This window comes from Mesoplodon mirus, assembly GCF_964341445.2.
Source record: "Mesoplodon mirus genome assembly, chromosome: 6".
Lineage (NCBI taxonomy): Eukaryota > Metazoa > Chordata > Mammalia > Artiodactyla > Ziphiidae > Mesoplodon > Mesoplodon mirus.
In genome coordinates, this window is record NC_138982.1 from 33,973,675 (window position 1) to 33,986,200 (window position 12,526).

Here is a 12,526-nt window from a genome sequence, read left to right on the forward strand (position 1 = left end):
TTAAGGTGAAGCTACAAGAGTTAGAAGTGGTAGTTTTCAAACAAATATTATTCTAATGGGGTTGTTCCATATTAAGTGATGCTATAAAGATGGCTTTAAAAAACATATAAAAAAGGGAATTACAAAAAAAAGGGGAATTATATAAATGAATAATCAATCTATACTAGATAATTAAGAGACATTAAGGAGACTTGAGCTACATTACTAACCTAAGCTTATTACCTAGTTCACCATAAAAACAAATACCGAACTGGATGTGTACTACTAGTCTGAACTATGATGACATGTCTCTCTTTTTTTTTTTTTCTTTTTGCGGTACGCGGGCCTCTCACTGTTGTGGCCCCTCCCGTTGAGGAGCACAGGCTCCGGACACGCAGGCTCAGCTGCCATGGCTCACGGGCCCAGCCGCTCTGCGGCATGTGGGATCCTCCCGGACCGGGGCACGAACCCGTGTCCCCTGCATCGGCAGGCGGACTCTCAACCACTGCGCCACCAGGGAAGCCCTGGCATGTCTGTCTTAATGAATGCTCGTTAACTACTGTGTTCTTAATGTTCACAAATAAGGGCAAAAATTATAATAAATATTTTAATATAGTCTATTTTTAGGATAAACAAATAGACAGACTGAGATTCTAAAGTAGTCTACTTTACATAAAGCAACGCCAACTATTAATTTGTATTGCCCTTAACAGTTTTCACAATGGGCAACAATTAATATTGAGCCATTTGAAAAGGAACATGGCTCTGTATGTGATATATTTATATATAATGGGAGCTGTGGGAAGACATACATAACATACTTGGTTATATTTCAAGTATTTAATAATAACTGTTGATTAATTCTAAGTTGGAAAGGATATCACATACTTTTCTAAAAACATTTGGCCTTATAAACTAGATTCATGATCTTTGATTTCTAGGAATGTAGTTAACATAAGTAATATTCACTATGGAATTTAACGTCTAAGAAATATATAATCAGTTTCTACCGAATGGGAAAATAAGACTAGTTAGGATAACTGAGACTCAAAGTATTCTAAAATCTCATTTATCAGATAATTAAACAGAATTTTCCCCTACTTTTCAATAAAAACATGGCTGCTGATAGAAGCAAAATAAACTGTCAGAAGTTCCATTCTCTGATTTAATTTACTTTCTGTTGAGAGTGTCAATAGCAATTTAATTTTAAAAAGGCAAATCCATGAATATATAACTAGCAAATCAAAAAATAACTATCATATACATCCTTCTCAATGCATGGTTAAGATATTAATGCTTTTCCTCATTTCTTGAGGTATTTCCTTTCTTGGAGTGGGAGAGGATACTATCACCAGATACTCTCTGTTCCATGAACTGGTAAGAGTAACTGTCCTCGGGGAGAGTGTGTCAAAGAATGAGGGGCTAATTCCGACTATGCCTTAACTTCTATGATCCTGGACACATCCCATCACCTCTAGGCTTCAGGTTTTTCATCTCTAAAGTAAGTAAACTGATTTGTGAAGAGCTTAGGGTTAATGTGATGCAGCTTATAACTAGAGATAGCAAACTTTTTTTTTTTAACTAATAAAATACCTTCTAATGTTATAAAAGTTTTGATTAGTTTGAAACATTTGGAAATTGGTAAGACTCACAGCACAACAGGAGTTAAAGATGAGGAAAGCTTAAAAAGGGGATAATATATTTTCTTCAAGGCTAAAATAACCCAATTTCAAAATGTTAGGGTCATAAGCTTAATTATGCCATGCTTATACTGTAAGTTTATATTTAGAACAAATTTTCCTATGCACGAGAGTGTTCCTTAACATTAAAATGGCAGACCATTATATTTTCATTAACTCTGCAATGATTTCTGTGGAGATATTTTTGTTGTTGTTAATTTGTTTTTTCTATTCTTACCCAAAAAATATTGTATTTCCTTAAATTGTTTTTTCATAATCATTTGCTGGAGTAGATATAAAGTTTGGCAATATATTTTAAAATATTCTATGAATATCTCCTATGAAATACAAAGGATGTAGATATAGATTTACCTTGAAAATATTTCTTGAGTGCTGTTTATAATAACAAAAACATGTTTTAAAGCATTATCAATAACTTGGGAAAATGAATATTCAGTGCAAAAAAGGAGGACAAAAAACTACATAGAGAGAATCCTAATTTTATAAAACTAAAAGTATGAACATACACACATAGAAAAAATACAGAATACTAGCTAAATTTATCTATCTCTGGATGAAAGGATTAGAGATACTTGTATTTTCTCCTTGATACTTTTTTAAGTTTTCTAAATTTTCTGTAATAAAAATAATTTACATTTAAAGTCAGAAAAAACAGTTAAAAAAAAGAATTTATATTTGTTGACAGATATGCCCCCTCCCCCCACCACCAGTATTCTGAAACATACTAGGAATTGGGAAAAAAGTGGTACACATAGCAGTTCAACTTTATAACTAATATTTCTCTAGCTTCCCCAAATTTAAGGTTATAGTTTGATATTAAAAATTGGAGAATAATTTTTCTACTTACCTTCCCCAACCATCGTCACACCTATCGACATGCCTAAGAATTTGCTCTTAGTCCAGACGTGCGCATTTACGCACATCTTCCTCTCTGCACATTCTGCATAAAATCCTGAGACTGGAGGATGATGGGAAACCTGCTCAGCAACAAATCTGACTGTGTAACAGTCTGATCCCACCTGGCTCAAAGCTTCCTCTGATGGAGGAGCATGATTTGTGACAGCCTGGGTGGAAGAGCTGCTAATGACACTGGATGCTACATCGTGTTTTGGCATCCTCCAGGAACAGTGAAACGTTTCTCCGATGATAGGATTGTACGGTTTCTTAGCAATGGCTCCCTTACGGCCTTCATGAAATGAGGTAAGGTAGTATTCAACAAAACGAATCATTCTGTCCTCAGCTGTAGCTCCATCAGAGATGGCTATAAGCAGGTCTGGATGAGACATAAAGTCTGCATACATTTCCAACAGGGAACGCTTCTCTAGGATAAACGTAGGCAGCACCACCTGAAACAACAACAAGAACAACAGCAAATCAACCAGAGAGAGCAATATGAAAAAACAGGAATTAGTATCTTCAGAGAATTGACGGGCTACTCTTTGTTGCGGTGCACAGGCTTCTCATTGCAGTGGCTTCTCTTGTGGCAGAGCAAGGACTCTAGGCATGCGGGCTTCAGTAGTTATGGCTCGTGGGCTCAGCAGTTGTGGCTCACAGGCTCTAGAGCGCAGGCTCAGTAGTTGCGGCACACGGGCTTTGTTGCTCCGTGGCATGTGGGATCTTCCCGGAGCAGGGATCAAACCTGTGTCCCCTGCATTAACAGGGGGATTCTTAACCACTGCATCACCAGGGAAGTCCCTATAATATTACTTTAAAAAGAACAAAATAATGAGGAAAATGGCTATTACTTATTCACAACATGCAAGCCAGGACCGTGGTTACCTTCTTGGTTGCTGTAGCCCCAGCACCTAGCACAGTGTCTGGAATATAAGAGGGGCTTGATAAACATCTGTTGTATCAGTGTCATTGTTAGACAGGAGGTATATGTGACTGCAGTTTAGTCACCAGGTTCTTTAATGTTGCTCAAAAAGTACCATTCTTTTAAATGTTATATGGCTGTTCATAATTTGTGATCAGTTAATGCTAATGATTTTATATATAAATACAATACATATGTATTTCTCCAATTAACAATGCACAAATGTGGGGAAATGATATTAAATTCATTATTCATGTCAAGAGAGACTTTACCATCTGGATTATTATCACAGAACATTCTTTTCAAATGTTCTTATGCCTCATAAACCCCAACACTGTTCTTATGCCTTACAAACCTAAATCTACTAAGGGACAGCAAATACCATAATAAACAAATAAACTCCTTACTTGACTGCTCATTTTAACCTATTTTACAACTAATAGTCTTTTCTGAACCACTAATATAAAAAATATTTCTAGAATAAAAATGATACCCAGTTGAATACTAAGGTTAGAAGATGAATGTTTAAATGGGTTTCTTTATTCCTAAAATGTCTGCTTCTCAGTAGGCTATTAATTCAATCAATTTACTTAAAAACCCTCCTATAATTACTACACGTCTAAGTAAAGAAAGAAATGTGTTTTTGATTTTGAAATGCTTCAAAGTGAATGCTAAAGGTAAAATGCTTTCTATATTTAAGTTGCGTTTTCAGGTGAGTAACTCACTGGAATTAAACAACCTTTTAATTTACACTTCCACTACCTTCAAAAACCTCAATTTGAAATATACCTTGAGAAGTCAATTTTGAAATCCCACACGAATGCAAAGTAGTGTCAATAGTAACTCAAAGTATGTAATTCCACAGTAGTAAATGTTTGACATACATAGGTTTTGAACCTTACTGGCTTTTTAAATCAATGTCATGGATTAATTGTTAAAACAAATTAAGGCACACTAATTAGATAAACTGGGAATGGAGAAGATGGGCCTAAAATTAAAAGCTATAGATCAGTGCTTCTCAAACTTTAATGTATATATACATATTACTGAAATGAAGATTCTGGTTCTCTAACTTTGAGATTGGGGGCTGAGATTATGCGTTTCTAACAAGTTCTCAGGTGATGGTGATGCTACTGATCTTCAGACCACACTTTTTTTCTTCTTTCAGTTTTATTACGGCATAATTGACAAATAAAACTGTAAGATATTTAAAGTGTATACTGTAGTGATTTGATATACACATATATAGTGAAAGGACTCTCACTATCAAATTAATTCAGGCCACACTTTTAAAGTAGCAAGGCTGTAGACCAGGGGTTTGCAAACTAGGGCCTTTGGGCCAAATCTGGCATCCTGTTTGTGTAAATAAACTTTTGCTGAAATACATCCATGCCCATCCAACATATCATCTATGGCTGCTTTCACACTACAAAGGCTGAGCTGAGTACTGCTGATCCTTAAACAATATGGGTTTGAACTGCAGGTCCACTTATACATGGATTTTTTCCAATAAACATACAAAAATATCCATGTAGAACATCATGTGCAAGACTTGTATTGGATAGTCTATTCTTACACAGGCTTAAGGTGAGTAATATGTAATATAAAATGAATAATATGTTAGTTTTCTTACTGTTTTATAACCTCATTTTCTTGCTGTTTTATAACCTCGCTCTCAAAGAATTAAAGTACCGTACCTCTCTCACAATGAGAGAAAAACTGTGTATTATCACAGGTATGTGGGTTTTTAAAAAAAATGTAACAATGTTTCCAATATTGTTTCATGAATATGACTGCAATACTGTATGTCATAAAAATTTTATAACAATTCATTCATTAGTGTATAGACTAGGCTACCATGAAGCTGATTACACTAGGCTACCATAAAGCAATCATACTGCTGCTTCTTCATTATCAATGCATGAATCATTATATCTGTAAATAAATATAAATTTTTTTCACATTATCTTTCCTTTTTTTTTTTTTTTTTTTTTTTTTGCGGTATGCGGGCCTCTCACTGTTGTGGCCTCTCCCGCTGCGGAGCACAGGCTCCGGACGCGCAGGCCCAGCGGCCATGGCTCACGGGCCCAGCCGCTCCGCGGCATATGGGATCCTCCCAGACCGGGGCACGAACCCGTATCCCCTGCATCGGCAGGCGGACTCCCAACCACTGCGCCACCAGGGAGGCCCTATCTTTTCATTTTTGATGTCTAGTATATACTAGTAATACATATACATAGAAACAAAATTTGCGTTAATTGAGTGTTTATGTTATTGGTAAGGCTTCGAGTCAATAACAGATTATTAGTAGTTAAGTTTTGGGGGAGTCAAAAATTATATGCGGATTTTCAACTACATGGGGGGTTGGCGCTCCTAACCCCTACATTGTTCAAGAGTCAAGTATAGTTCCAACAGAGATCTATGTCCACATAGCTAAAAATATCTATTATCTGGTCCTTTACAGAAAATGTTTGCTGATCTCTGTTATAGATTAATACCCAAAATGCACTATCCAAAATGGGAAGTAAGAATAAAGTAGAAATATCAATGACTTTAATGGTTTTGTGGGATTATATCCTTTTCTTTAGATTTTCCAATGGTGTATCCCAATGGACCCCTCTTATTTTGTACAGAAACAAGACTATAGGTCTTTATTTGCCATGTGACTTAATGCTGCACAAAAAACCTATCACATTTTTTATGAAAATAAATGCTCATCAAGCAACTAAGAAACCAACTCATAAAGATTAAAAAGCCCTGACAACATTAACAATCATAGGTATAGTCCTAATCTAATGATCTCCTGAGACTGTTTATCCCATTACTTACTCTTGTTAAGTCCATGCCCAGCTTGAGCTGTGATAAGAGATGTAGGATAACACTGCGTTGCTCTTCAACAGCTCCCAGGTCATCCTCCTTGTTGTCACAAGTATCCTCCACCTCATCATCTGCATTTATTTCTTCAGGTTCCTTGATGCAAAATAAAGCAAAAGTCTACTGTTACTACTGCTTATTGAGAGAGTGGCATGGACATGTATACACTACCAAACGTAAAATAGATAGCTAGTGGGAAGCAGCCGCATAGCACAGGGGGATCAGCTCGGTGCTTTGTGACCACCTAGAGGGGTGGGATAGGGAGGGTGGAGGGAGGGAGACGCAAGAGGGAAGAGATAATGGTAACATATGTATACGTATAACTGATTCACTTTGTTATAAAGCAGAAACTAACACACCATTGTAAAGCAATTATACTCCAATAAAGATGTTAAAAAAAAGAATAAAAATATAAACATCAGATGAAGACATTTATATTGGGCCTAAATGAATCTGAGAACAGACAAAAATCTTTCTGAAAATACAACTTCCATCACTTGGCCATGGAATAGATTTCCTTCAATGAACCCATTATCACTGACATTGAACATATTGTGGTTTTGTCATAAGTATCACACATAAAACACACATATTTTGTGAAAACAGGATTTTTCAGAGTGAAAATGTCTCACCTGAAACTTAGGCTTTGCAGGCTTTGACCACCTGCCAGGGGACCCTACCACTACCTATAATTTAAGATGTTTTGAGGATTAAATATTTGCCCTATTTTTAAGCTAACACTATAAAAGTAAAATTTTAAAGTGACTATACATGTCAAGTCTAACTTCTGTAATCTATATTTAGATATTCACGCATCCTTGGAGTTGTCAGGAAGAAACTTTGGGGATGAAGAGAATTCTAGGTGCAGGTATAGAAAACTTGCAGTTGCTCATACACTTTTCTTTTTTTTTTTTTTTTGCGGTACGCAGGCCTCTCTCTGTTGTGGCCTCTCCCGTTGCGGAGCACAGGCTCCGGACGCACAGGCTCAGAGGCCATGGCTCACAGGCCCAGCCGCTCGGCGGCATGTGGGATCTTCCTGGACTGGGGCACGAACCCATGTCCCCTGCATCGGCAGGCGGACTCTCAACCACTGCGCCACCAGGGAAGCCCGCTTATGCAGCCTTAATGCCACAAAATGTTCTCTGCATAGCTCTTCAATCAATAAAACAACCCCTTGAAAAACCAAAAATGTTTACTCTCATCTCAATAGGGTCTTCGCTCCAAATAACTGGTTAAGAGAAACCTAATTTCTTATTTCTATTTAAGCAACAAATAAAAGTTTCAAATCCCAAGATTCTATAATCTGATTAGATATCACTTTCCATGTTTATATGGGGATGGTGTCCCATCTCTCTCACTGGTACTTCTTTTCATTACCTTTGTGCAAGACAGTGTTCATGAGTATACTATCTTTGGTATTGTATTAAATTTTAAGTTAGGAGGATTTTAAAAAGGAAATGATTCTGCTAATAGTCTCTGCCTTTAACTTTTTTTTTTTTTTTTTTTTTTTTGCGGTACGCGGGCCTCTCACTGTTGTGGCCTCTTGCGTTGCGGAGCACGGGCTCCAGACGCACAGGCTCAGCGGCCATGGCTCACGGGCCCAGCCGCTCCATGCCATGTGGGATCTTCCCGGACCGGGGCACGAACCCGCGTCCCCTGCATCGGCAGGCGGACTCTCAACCACTGCGCCACCAGGGAAGCCCTGCCTTTAACTTTCTCGTCCCATAATCAAATCCTATCAAACAAGAAGCCCATCTGTTCTATGTAGCTAGGCAAAGAAAACGAATCCTAATCAGGCATAAAATCAAGAACTTAATGTTCGCAAGATATTAAAAACAAAATACAAAACTTGGTGAAACAGTTAAAGAATAATGGGTTTCTGGTTATTCTTTTGCCTTTGTTTTTCTCATTTTTCTTCTCTCTCCTTCGAACAAAGAAATCTTTACTAGCTCAAATTCTGATAAATCAAATAATGGTCTAGTTCATTTCTTCAGAGACCAAACACAACAATTGTGTATATCAGAATTATTTCTGTTTTTATGACCTTGAGGAAAGATCCCAAAGGCAAGTTTCTCAATTCCCCTTTTCAATGGCTAGTAAGTCTATCAGGAACTACTTCCTGTTTTCTACGCTAAGTCAGTTGCACAATATAGTTTAAGTATACCAGTGAATGTTTACTCATTATGAAACGGGAAAACTCGATCATCCCTCTTTCTATACATGAATTCCAAATATAACAATTTTTCATTTGAGAAATGTTGAGGGGAAAAAAACTAACAGATCTTAATTAAATAATGTTCTCCAACCTTCTGAAAGGTACTATTACATTTGAGGTCAGAACCTAGGACAGATTAATAATGCAAATACAGCCTTAAACATTATTATACACAAAGTTATACACAAAGTTTACTTTGTGGTTTCCTCTAATGAAAATAATATTAAACTAAAGAGATAAAATATAATCTGGTATGGGGATGTATGTATACATATAGCTGATTCACTTTGTTATAAAGCAGAAACTAACACACCATTGTAAAGCAATTATACTCCAATAAAGATGTTAAAAAAAAATCTGGTAGGAAAACTAAAAGAATACAGTTTTTGTTGTTTTTATAAAAATAGTCAAACCACTTACTAAAATAGAAAAAAAAGGAATTCTATTCATGATTAAATACTGATTCTAAAGCATGATGTGAATGGAAGAATTTGGAAGCTCTCTTTTCTTTTGAAATGGCCCTTCTTAGAGATTGTCATGCCTTTCTTAAAGAAAAGCTTAAGGTTAGGGCTTCCCTGGTGGCGCAGTGGTTAAGAATCCACCTGCCAATGCAGGGGACAGGGGTTCGAGCCCTGGTCTGGGAAGATCCCACATGCCGCGGAGCAACTAAGCCTGTGTGCCACAACTACTGAGCCTGCGCTCTAGAGCCCGCGAGCCACAACTACTGAGCCCACGTGCCACAACTACTGAAGCCCGCTCCTAGAGCCTGTGCTCCGCAACAAAAGAAGCCACCACAATGAGAAGCTCGTGCACCACAACAAAGAGTAGCCCCTGCTCGCCACAACTATAGAAAGCCCACGTGCAGCAATGAAGACCCAATGCAGCCAAAAATAAATAAAATTAAAAAAAAATACGGAAAGCTTAAGGTTAAAAAAAAAAAAAGCATTACAAAAATTCAAATAAACATGCTCAAACATATAAAATCCCTAAAAACCCAGAGTGGTTAGCAAATACAGTGGCAAGGCCTGTTGAATTTCTAGGAATTCATACTATTTGGAGATTGCATGGCAGAGGGAAACCCCAATATTCTGCAGAACTCATACTAATCCCATTTTTTTTGTCTTCCTGATTTCTGACTTGGACACTTAGGAACTGTGGGCTTCGTTCTAGCCTCACTGAGGTTTACCTCCTCTATCACTTGACAGCAAAATTTCCACTACTGTAATGTATGTTTCGAGCTTGCATTGACACTCATATTCCAAAGAAGGCATATGTGAAATTTTTGAAAAATTCAGGTCTTTTCTGGTATGCTTGAGTGGGGTCTAATGTCTTTTGTAATTAAAAAAAAATCTATGCACTTATTTGTTTCTATTTGCACTAGGTCATACACTTGGTCTACTCAACATTTCAAAAGATTTGGAAATTCAACGATCCTCTCCTCCCCACCTCTGTGCCCCATCTCTAACATATGCCTCTATCCTGACCTCCAACATGCTTTGTATTCTCATTTAGAAGTATGAAAATGTTGGAGTATATGACCTATAGTTTATAACTTTTCACTTGTAAATTATATCTCTAGTCCTGATCTCTTTCCAAAGCTTTGGTTACATCATTTCCAGTTGCTTTTCATATACATTAACAATCATATGTCCTCTTCTCAAATAAAATTCAACATGTTCATAAACTATACTAAACCTTTTCTTTCAAAAAGCTCTTTCTTCCTAATTTTGCTAGCTTTGCGAATGGCACCACAATTTTAATCATTTAGTCTCAAAAACTTGGAGTCATCTTTGATCCAACCCTATATCCAGTCAATCACAAGCTCAATTGATTTTTCATTTGAAATGCACATTACCTATTCATTTGTCTTCATTTCTACTTCCATAGCCTTCTATCCACACTTTAATTCCAAGTCATATCATATACCAATCTTTTTAAACATATCGCATCCCTCCCCATGCTCATGATTTCATTATGTATCACATTAAGACTAAATTCTTCTGCATGAGTTTTATGTTCCTTGGGGGCACAATTTACACTGTATTCTATGGAGCAGTGCTCAGGGGATTATCATTCCACATAGCATGCAACATGAATGGTCATCTGGATTTGTAAAATCCAACAACCCTGGGGTCATTTTCCATAAACCAGGTACTCTGCTAAATTTATTTTATCTAAATAACAATCTTATAAGGTATTACTACCCCTGCTTTACAGATGAGGAAGCTAAGCATGGTTAATCAATTGGCCCACATGTTAGTAAATGATAGGACCTGGGTTCAAAATCATCAGGCAAGCCTTTTCTGCAATAAGTACACATGCTTTAGCATCCCTGCTTGTGTTACTCCCCCATCTTGAGATTCCCGTACTACTATTCTTCTTTTCAAACCTTGTCTCCTTTCAAAGCCCAATTTCAATTCCACTTTCTCTCCAAAGCATTCCTCATCCACTCTACTCATATACCCCTCTTCTTTCCCTGAATGCCCATATCCCAAGAATCTAAGTGATATCTAATAAGATGAAAAAAAATAAAAAATACTGCTTTATGTTATCATCTCATTGTTTCAGTATATAGGTGTTGTGACTCTAAATAGATTTTAAGTCTCTTCAGTGAAAGAACTGTCTTCTATTTTTGTGTCTCCTCTAACTCTTAATGTTGGACTTGTCACATATTAGCTAACTTAATGAATACTTACTAACTTCTTGACTCCACAGATGAATTAGTCAAAAAGCTATAGGAAAAAAAGGATTTTTTTTTCTTTCTTCTCCCCCACCCACCCTACTGCCACTGTCTGCCTCACTGAGTCAAGACCTTTGCCAGCTTTGGAAGTACCTGTGTCATATGTTTCTCTTAAGAAATAATTTGCTGTTATATAAATAACCATAAACCGTGCATTACTCTTGACTCAGTAATTCTAGTTGGGAATATAACCTAAAGAAATAATCCGAATAAAGGGGAGAAAAAAAAATAAAGCAGTAGACAAAATGATATAGCATTATTTATAAGAACAAAAAAAAACAAACAACCTAGACATTCAATAGCCTACTTCAACCTAAAAACTTTTATTATATAGGCCAGAATAACATATAAGAATACTTATGAGAAGTAGCAAGTAAAAAGAGCTTAAAACAAAACTATCTATGTAATTATGATAACCATAAATATAACAGATGTAAACTCAAAAGGCAAAAAAACAGTATGATTTGTTACAATGGTGGAACTATGAATAGAAGAAAACACTTTAGCTTCTGAGAAACGTGGAATTAATATTACTTTATAAAAATATTAAACCCTAAGACTGTGTGCTAGTTTAAGTAGACTAACACTTTTAAAAATTGGTTTGGTGAAGTGCTTACTATCAACAAAACCTTAATGTTAAACTTTTAAACTTATGAACTTAATAGTAAACACCTAGTAAATAATGATAAATTAAGAAATGTAAGAGATAAATATCATGTAAATAATTTTCTATTAGAAAAGCGATTTTCCAGAAAAAGAAAAACATGCAAATTTCATTTTTAAAATACATTTACATGAAGCAAAAGTAAACGAAAACTAAAAAGGCCACATAATTTAACCTGGAAAACTATGTACAAGTTTTACACAATAGACCCCTTCCAAAGCCAGTGCAGTTCAAAGTAGAACAACGTCTAGAGTATGCTCTCATTATGTTGATTTGCATGTCCTGACAATAAAAAGATGCTTTTCAGTGATTCCTAATTTTTACTCCAAAACTCTATGTTCATATTACCTTACCCTTGCTAATAGTCCAGATTCTGCAACGCACTGCTCTTCTGGGACTGCCACTGGCTTACTCTGCTCAGTTGCAAAGGGTTGGTCAGCTCCATTTTTATAGTGGTTTGATAAAGGTATCTTTGGTTCTAACCACTCGATTGTCGTTCCTGATGAAGTAAGAGAAAACTTTCGCTGAAACTTGCTCA

General features: G+C 36.4%; 1 protein-coding gene across 1 annotated transcript in view; it reads right to left on the reverse strand.

The window, feature by feature from the left end:
* The window catches only part of OSBPL11 (oxysterol binding protein like 11), a 101,951-nt gene that overhangs the window by 37,687 nt on the left and 51,738 nt on the right, over positions 1 to 12,526 (reverse strand). The window contains exons 7-9 of the mRNA XM_082625802.1: positions 12,342 to 12,487; positions 6,325 to 6,465; positions 2,527 to 3,025 (exon numbers count right to left, since the gene is read on the reverse strand). Of these exons, the coding sequence (XP_082481928.1) occupies positions 2,527 to 3,025; positions 6,325 to 6,465; positions 12,342 to 12,487 (786 nt within the window). The remainder of the gene's footprint in view (positions 1 to 2,526; positions 3,026 to 6,324; positions 6,466 to 12,341; positions 12,488 to 12,526) is intronic.